At 63.8% G+C, this 8,158-nt stretch overlaps 3 protein-coding genes across 3 annotated transcripts in view; 1 reads left to right on the top strand and 2 right to left on the bottom strand.

Moving 5' to 3' along the window:
- The window catches only part of EMIHUDRAFT_120954 (hypothetical protein), a gene marked incomplete at both ends in the record, with an annotated part of 1,666 nt that extends 742 nt beyond the window's left edge, over positions 1-924 (bottom strand). The window contains one exon of the mRNA XM_005760460.1: positions 177-924. Within this exon, the coding sequence (XP_005760517.1) occupies positions 177-924 (748 nt within the window). The remainder of the gene's footprint in view (positions 1-176) is intronic.
- Positions 925-3,416: 2,492 nt separating this feature from the next.
- EMIHUDRAFT_249196 (hypothetical protein) lies at positions 3,417-4,439 on the bottom strand (the record flags this gene model as incomplete). Its single annotated transcript, XM_005760459.1, has 1 exon — positions 3,417-4,439. One exon carries the CDS (start codon positions 4,437-4,439, stop codon positions 3,417-3,419), a length of 1,023 nt encoding a protein of 340 aa, XP_005760516.1.
- A 2,765-nt stretch (positions 4,440-7,204) lies between these two features.
- EMIHUDRAFT_60458 (hypothetical protein) lies at positions 7,205-7,375 on the top strand (the record flags this gene model as incomplete). Its single annotated transcript, XM_005760458.1, has 1 exon — positions 7,205-7,375. A coding segment is annotated over one exon (171 nt), but the record flags the coding sequence as incomplete, so codon positions are not given.
- Positions 7,376-8,158: the final 783 nt, after the last annotated feature.

The raw sequence follows: 8,158 nt of genomic DNA, 5'->3' as shown, positions 1-8,158 counted from the left end.
AGATAAGTAAGGTAAAGAGAAGAAGGAGAAGAGAAAACGGGGAAGAAAATGGAGAGAAAGATATAAGAAAGGGGTGAGAAGTGAGACGACAGAATTTATCAGAGTAAGAGATAGCGGGGAAGGTTAGGAGTCCGAGACAGAGGCAGGGACATGACGGTAAGGGTGAGGGGAAAGACCAGGTACTAGTCTTAGAAGCGAGTCGCCCGTCGTGTCGGTGGCGGCCGCCAGTTGCAGCGGCTCGCTCGCCGCGAGCTCGCTCGAGCCGAGGCGGGAAAACAACGAGCCGCCCGCGCCGCCTTGGCCGGCAGAGCCCGACGCAGCAGCGCGGCCGTTGCCCGACGGGTCGGACGCACGCGCCAGCGCGCCCTTTCTCCGCTCGTTAGACACCGACTCGGCCTCGGCGGCGGCGGCGGCGGCGGCGGCGGCGGCGCTGCCTCTCTGAAGACGCTCTTTGCGCCTCTTCTCCTCGGCCCACTCCTCCCACTCGCGCGCCCGCTGCTCGCGCTCGCTCTCCATGGCGCGACGTGACCCGCCTGCGCCCTCGCCACGTGCCGCGCTGGCTTGTTTCGCCGCGCCGCCGCCCTCGCCGCCTCCTCGCCGCCGCCCCGCACCGTCCGCAGCTGCTGTCTTGTCGGCAGTGGCTTTGGCGGAGGGGGTGCCGTCGGCTGTCGCGATGAGCCGCGACCACAGCCACTCCGTGAATGGCGAGGCCTCGCTGCCGAGGAAGGCCTTGAGCTCCGACGCCACCTGTGCCTGCGTCTTTTGGTTCTGCACCATCACCATCACATACTCTGGCAGGACCTCGTCGCTCGCGCTGGAGCCGCGCTCGCGGAGCCGCTCGCGCACCGCGGTCTGCATGCGGCCAAAATCTGCCGGCGAGAGCTTGAAGATTCTGGAGGCGGATGCATCGCGCGCCCGCGACATCACCCCTCGGCCTGACGTGTGTTCTCTACAGCAGGCGCGAGGAAAAGAATTCTGGACGTTAAGGCGGACTGGCGCGGACTGGCACACACACCGGCTCACCACCGGAGCCGGAAAAGAAAAATTACTCCCGAGGGAAAATGGTTAAAAATCCCTGTCGTGTGGTGGGGAGAGAGAGGAGAAGAGAGAGAGAATTTTTTTTAGAGTTGTTTTTGTTTTGTGTGGTGGCGGCGTGCCGTCCTCCCATCCCTCCCTTGGGTTGTCTGTTTTCTTTCTTTCTTTTTTGGCACGAGTCCCAGAAACCCGAGGAGTCACACAGTCCACCTGTGTGATGCACGCCCTGCGAGCGGGGCGGGGTGCGCACTGTCCCTCTGTGTTCGTGTGCGTCGCCCATCTCTCCTCTCCCTGGCAGTCGACTCGCATCGGTTGCAGCCTCCATGAACGGCGGAGCTATTCTCGCGTCCACACCACACCTGGCTCCAACGTGGACACGCCCATAGCTGGGGACACTACTAGGTCACGCATGGCATCACACACACACCACACACAGATCACAGATCACACTCTCCCTGGAGATGACTGCTCTATTTATTTATGTATGTAAAAGAGGGATCGGCTCGATTGGACGGAGGGTGGACGCGTCCAGGGGGGGTCAGGGGGGGGTCAGGGGGGGACGGCTCGTATTGGTCATAAAAAACGGTGGTTCTGGATTTTGCATCTCGGCTGCATCCAATGGCGTCTGCGGTCTGGAGGCCTCGGATCACGGTCACGTCGGCGAGGACAGCGACGGCGTCGTTGGTGGAGCGCAGGGGCGAGGGCGTCGACCGACGGGCGGCGCACCAGGAGCCCTCGCTGGCGCGGAAGGTCACGGAACGACGGGTCGAGCCCCTCCGCCAAATCGAGGCGGCGGTCGAGACGGTGAGCGGCTGACGTCCTCGCGGGCGTGGCGGAGTACGGCCGACACTATGTGCTGCGGCAGCCCGCGGAGACGCAGGAGGCGCGGCGGAGCGGCTGCGCTTGGACGCGACGGCGAGGCTGGCCGGGCACGCTGTCGTCGAGACAGGCACACGTCGAGATCCTACGCGAGCAGGGTGGTGGTCGGCCACCATCACGTGGCGGGAGGAGGGTTCGGGCGGCCGGCTCGTGTGGATGCGGTCGAGTACGACGGCTACCCGGACGCCGAGCCTCTCCTCTCCTTAGAGGAAGAGACGTGGAGGCAGGTGACGCTCGGTGCCGGCAGCGCGGCCCCTAATACCAGCGGTGAGGCGAGCGACGGCGAGAAGAGCGACGGCGAGGCTGGGGACGCGCTGCCGTCCAGCGCGACCGACGTCGGCGGCGCGGTTAAGAATTTAGTGGGTTGGCGAGAAGGGGGGGAGAGCCCAATGTGGAGAGTGTTCATACCCGAGTCACGCTAAGTCTCTCCCCCGCAAGTGAGGGGGTGGTTTCGGAGTTGCACCGTCATCCGTCCGTTTCGCGCGCATTAGCGACGATGCTCTCGACGCTCCGACACCGTGGCGGCAAGAGGAAGGTGGGCGAAAGCGGAGCCGTTGCTGGCGAGGACCCCGACGATGGCGACGGCTACGCCGTCAAGATGCTGCAGAGTCTCCTCGATGTCGCACGGCCCAAACAAGCAACTTCTCGAGCGCTGGCCGACACACTCGAGCTCGTGGTGGAAGAATGGAGTGTTCACGCAGCGGAGATGCAAGGGGACACGTATGAGATCGTCGGCGGCGAAGAGCGTGCCAATGCCAAGAAGAACCTGCGCCGAGGGTCGGAGACAAAAAGCGTTATGAGCATGGTGCTAGATGCGGCCGGCACAGATGAGCTGCCGCAGGCAAGCCGCTGCTGCCACTGCCGCTGACGCACGTACCGCTCGCGCCCAACCAGTCGCAGCCCCCACGCCTGCAGGTGCTCGAGCTCGTCTCGAAGCTCCAAACCAGCTCCGGCCGCGCTGCACTAGTCGATATGTACGGAGCAAAGCACGAATGCGCCGACGATGCCGAGATGGCAAATGACGATGATGATGTCGATGCGAGCCGCTGCGTCCCGCCTGCAGGGACCAAGGTAGCGCTGTGCAAGCTTGCTGCCCACACCGTCATGAATGAGCAGTGTGGCACAATCGCCGGCTACTCAGCTGAAGCCGATCGGTACGTGTCACCAACGTGTCTCGTCGTGGGCATGGGTTTGTGGGTGTGGCGGTGAGAGAGTCAATTCTATGGGTGAGCGTATGCGAGTAGATAAAAGGCATGCCTGAAATACACCCACATCAAACGCCCCTCTCTCAGACAAACTGAGCTCCTACACGGCTCTGCGACGCTTGTCCCTCTCTCAGACAGACAGGCTGATCTACTAGTACTACTAGATCTAAAGCCTCGAAAAAGTAAAATCGGGAAGGCTCATGCAGATGACTTCTATTTATTCATTTATCGTATTCTTCTCTCTCGGTGGATGTGGCTCTTACGAACATAGGTCATAGCGGAGGTTTGCGCTGTTGACTATGACGCTGCCGCGTCGTTCAGCTGCTGTCGACGGACAAGGTTCAGGACCGTCGCGCTGCACACGACGACAACGCCGAGGAGGCCGAGGAGGGAGAGCTCTTCGTGGAAGAGCGCATACTGCAGCACGTAAGCAAAGGGGATCTCGAGCACCGTCATGACCGAGGCGCGCGCGGCCTGCTCGAGCTGGTAGCCACGCGTCTGGAACGAGAGGCCGAGGAAGCCGACCAGCGTCGCCCCCACCAGCAGCGCGCAGTTTCGGACGAGCAGCAGCTCGCCGAGCCCCGCCGACGCCTCGGCCCACGCCGCCGGCTTGTACCAGAGCCAGGCGAGGATCGCGGCGGGCGAGAACACCAACGCCGACAGCGCAGATGAGCAATGGTTCACGGCGGTCCAGAGACACATGCGGCTCTTTCGCACGCACACGGGTAGCAGCCCGGCCACCACGGCGGACGCGAGCGCGCTGAGCGCGCCGGACTGGTACGATCCATCATTTGCCGGCCCTCCAAAGGCAAAGCTGGGCTGCGTGATGAGGAGTAGACCGACGGCGTCGAGCGCAACGATCGGGTAGAAACTCCAATCGACCGTCTCGCCGAGGAAGAGGAAGGCGAACGTGGCTGTAAAGACCGGGCCCACGTACACAATCGTCGTCGCGTCGCCCATAGGCATCGAGGCGAGCGCAAACCACCAGCCCGCGATGAAGACCCAGTACAGAAAAGCTCGCAGCACAAGCCAGCCGCGGAGCTCTGCAGGCCCGAAGAGGAGGAGCACGAGATTCGAGGTGGGCTGCTGCTTCTTCCGGTAGACCAGGGCGGCGATGATCCCTAGTAACCACTCAATGAGCGAGCGGACCAGCTGCAGGACGAGCGTAGGGACATCGATGGCCTTGATGAATGCAGCGACAATGCCAAAGAGCAACGCAGACGCCGTTACCAGAACAAGGCCGAGGCTAAGGCAAGGAGCGCGGGTTGACTCCTCCCTCTCGCCGTCGTCGCGCAAGCGCCGCCAGCTACGAACTGTCATTGCGCCCTCATCGCACGAAAGTTGAACTGTCGTGGAAGAGGCGCGGAATTCTCACGCAGCATGTCCATCGCAGCCTTGCCGGAAGAAGCACGAGTACTCGTGGGCACTGTTGAGGGAGTGTCACGCGGCGAAGGACATCTCTGCCTTCATCTCGCCGCCCTTGCGCTGACGAGTGGATTCGCGGCCGGCTACAACGGCACAATGCTCGAGGGCGTTGTACCGCGGCTGCAATTTCTTGGGTTAATGGTGGAGCCGTTTGAGCTGGGGATGCTCGAGGGCGCCATGTCTCTTGTAAGGATTTGGATGAACGTTCAGAGACGTTTCGGTTCGTTCAGGCAGAGTGCACCTACACACAGCGGCAGTCTTGCCGGGCTGTTGTTGCACTGTTCCTAATAAGATAGGATTCCTAGGGTACTCTGCGGGGTGGGCGGGGCCTCTACTCGCCTCCCGAGTCAGTCAGTAGCGGGCAAAAAAACCATTCGGATCGCATGCACCCTCCGCCCCGGGTGTGTGCACGCTGGCGACGCGGTTACTGGGCAGTCTACGACCCGTCGCGGAGCGACGGGAAGGAGAGGCGGGGCCGTCGGGGAATCCGGGTCCTGCCCCCCCCCCCTCCCGAGGGGAGACGAGAGCTAGGCCCTCCCCCACGAACGGGGTGGACGGCCGACGCGTGGAGGCACGACAAGGGCGCGGACTGGCGCGGACTGGCACACACACCGGCTCACCACCGGGGAGCCGGAAAAGATTTTTTACTTGTGTGGTAGCGGCGTGCCGTCCTCCCGCCATCCCTCCACTCTTTTGGGTTGTCTGTTTTCTTTCTTTTCTTTTAAAAGAATTGGTGTGTTGTGGAAAAGAAACTAGCGCAGCGTCACTGCTCGCGAGTCGCGTAGTATTGCCCGGTGCTGGTTCCTGAGGTCGCGCGGGAGTTGTGACGACGACGATGAAACAACCAAAAAATGGATTATATAACCATATCCTCGCCGTGCTCCAGCACCGACAGTGCTACCCTGGGCTCGATGCCGTGGGCGCGCACATGATCCCGCATCCTCTGCGCCCGCTGGTTCGCTGTGCCGGGAGGGAAGGAGCCAACGTGTGCAAACCAGTGGTCCAGGTGAGGCAGCACCGCGACTTCTTCCGGGAAGCGCACCGCGAGCTCCTTTTGCAGCGCGTCTTGCTCAAACGGGTGGGCGTGGTGTAAGTGGCGGAAGCGGCCGGTGCCCCACCACTCGCTGAGGAGCTCTCGCGAACGCTGTGCGTGCACGCCGCCGTTGCGCCAGACCATCACTGCGCTCAGTGGTCCAGAATCGTAAGGAGCATTCTTGAAGACGGAGAGCGTCGCGTCGGCGCAGTCGAGCAGCGCGCCCAGGCTCCGATTGGGATGCAACACATACACGTCACTGTCCAGGTACACGACCCGCTCACAAGATGGGCCGCGGGCGGCACGCGCGCCGCCCCTGCCCTCGTGACCGCGCCCACCCTCGCCGCGGCGGCTGAGCATCAGCGTCTGGTTTATCGTGAGAAGCTTACACCACGGCGCCGCCCGCCCACCGAGGGTCGGGTGAGTGCACGCCGAGCAGAGCTTGGGGTCGGCAAGCGCGGTGGTTGTGCGGAGGATGCGCGTCGCAAACGCTGCGCCACCGATTAGATGTGGGAGATCGCACGTACTAAACCAGGAGCAGTCGTCAAACTGGGCAGAAAAGGAGACATAGTTTGCGTACTTGCAGCCCTCGGCGGCAGCGGCGCAGTGCTCCAGCGTCCGAATGCCTCGCTGGCGGGCACGCCACGCCCCGGACGTCGCCTCGTTGCAGTCGCCGCCGAATGACGTGATTCCGCAGGCTCCCTGACCGTCACCGGGCGCCGAGGCCTTGGATGCGGGAGTAGGCGCCGCGGGCGCCGCGAGGCACGGCTGGTGCAGGTAAAAAAAGCGGTACCCGTGCGTCTGTGCAAACTGGCTGTTGATGACCGCCGCGATCCCATGGTAGCCTGCCTCCCCGATCGACCTCGAGTCGCTCATCACAAGGCAGACCGATTCCTGGCGGCGACTCCTTGCGGCGAGCGGCTGCGTCAACGGGGCGGCACCGGGTGCAATCTTCCACCAGTCGAGCCCACAACCTCCTGCTTTTCGCATTGGCCCAACCTCGGCGGTCTGATAGTCGGAAGCCAGCGTCATCGCCTTGCCGCCCGTTGGTATGGCACGGCCCGCGTCACCCTTCACGAGAAGTGGGCATTTCTCGTACCATGAGCAATCACCGAACCGCTTGCTGTACGACACGAACCGGCAGCGTTCGCAGCGTTCGCAGCCCAGCACGCACTCATCGAGGCTGCTTCCAGGGCGGTCTGTAAAGAAGACCCCAGTCGAACCCTTCGAGCAGTCGAACTCTCGGCGGAGGCGACTCCGGCGGTCCCTAGACGACCAACCAGCCAGGCTGCCGCAATGGCCGGGCAGAGGACGGCCGGTGGACATCCGGTTCGCACTCGCCATTGCTTGGCCCAATACGCCATGTCCCACACGCTCCTTTCCCTTTCAGGGGTCCGGCGGGGTCGGTTCGCTTGCGTGATCTCTACTCGCCATTTTCCGACAAACTTACGTGGCAAGCAAGCGGTTTTTACCACCCAAACGAAACAAAGCCCGACCAACATTTTTTCCGGCGTGCTGGAACAGGCGCTGTCGCTTTCGGGTGGCCGCTTCTGCAGCGGCTGGTGGCCGGCCGGGCAGGATGGGTAAACGGCAGACGATCTCGGCGGGAGACCTGCCAGCAGCCATCTGCCCGATCACCCAGGAGATCATGGAGGATCCTGTGGTCTGCGCGGACGGCCACTCTTATGAGCGCGCCGCGATAACGCAGTGGCTCCTCTCGCGGGACACGTCGCCAGCGACCAACACGTCGCTGCTACACCGCAACGTGGTGCCAAACTATGCGCTGCGCAACCTCATGTGCGCTTCCACGCCAACCCTACCCCAGCCCCCACTCTCACCCCGCGGCGCGCGTGTTCGGTGGGCGAGCGCCTGCTGCTCAGCTGACCATAGCCCTTCACACGTACAGCGCTGAGATCCGCGGCGTGCGTCGGCCGATCACCTTCGAGGAGCACGTCGCTGCTGCGAAGCCCTGCGCCCCTACCGTCTCCGGCGACGACACGACGGGCCCCAACTCTGGCGCGGCGCTCGCGCTCGAGTTTGAGGGGTCAGGAGCAGTGGTGTCGGCGGCGTCGGGGCCGCGGCGCGACGAGGAGACTGCTTCGGCGCCAGAGCACGCCGCGGAGGCTGCCCAGCCCATCAACCCCAGCAAGGCGGTCTGCCGCCGCCCGGCGCCCTCCAACGGGCGCGGCGCCGAGGGGTGCAGCCCGGCGCGCGCGGCTGGCAAGAACGCGCTGCACTGGGCCATGGTCGAGGGGCCCGCGGCGGAACAGAAGCAGCTGTGGCTGCTGCTGCACGCGGAGCTGGCCGCGCAGCCCGACCAGGGCGGCAACCTGCCGCTGCACTACGCCGCCTCCGCCGGTGTCTCTGCCGCGGTTGTCGTGGCTTGCGCGCTCGCCTACCTCGACGGCCTCGAGTTTTCAAACAAGACGGGGAGGACACCGCTCGACGTGGCGCGGCTGGAGGGGCACCTCGGTATCGCCGCCGTTCTTGAGGGCATGCGCAATCGCCACTCGAATGATTTGTGCGCCGGTAGTTGCGCGAGAGAGGGGACAGCCAGGGACGGCGCGAGAGTGCGCGCCGG

The sequence above is a fragment of the Emiliania huxleyi genome (assembly GCF_000372725.1).
Source record: "Emiliania huxleyi CCMP1516 unplaced genomic scaffold EMIHUscaffold_751, whole genome shotgun sequence".
NCBI lineage: Eukaryota > Haptophyta > Isochrysidales > Noelaerhabdaceae > Emiliania > Emiliania huxleyi.
This window is presented reverse-complemented; position numbering and strand designations above follow the sequence as displayed.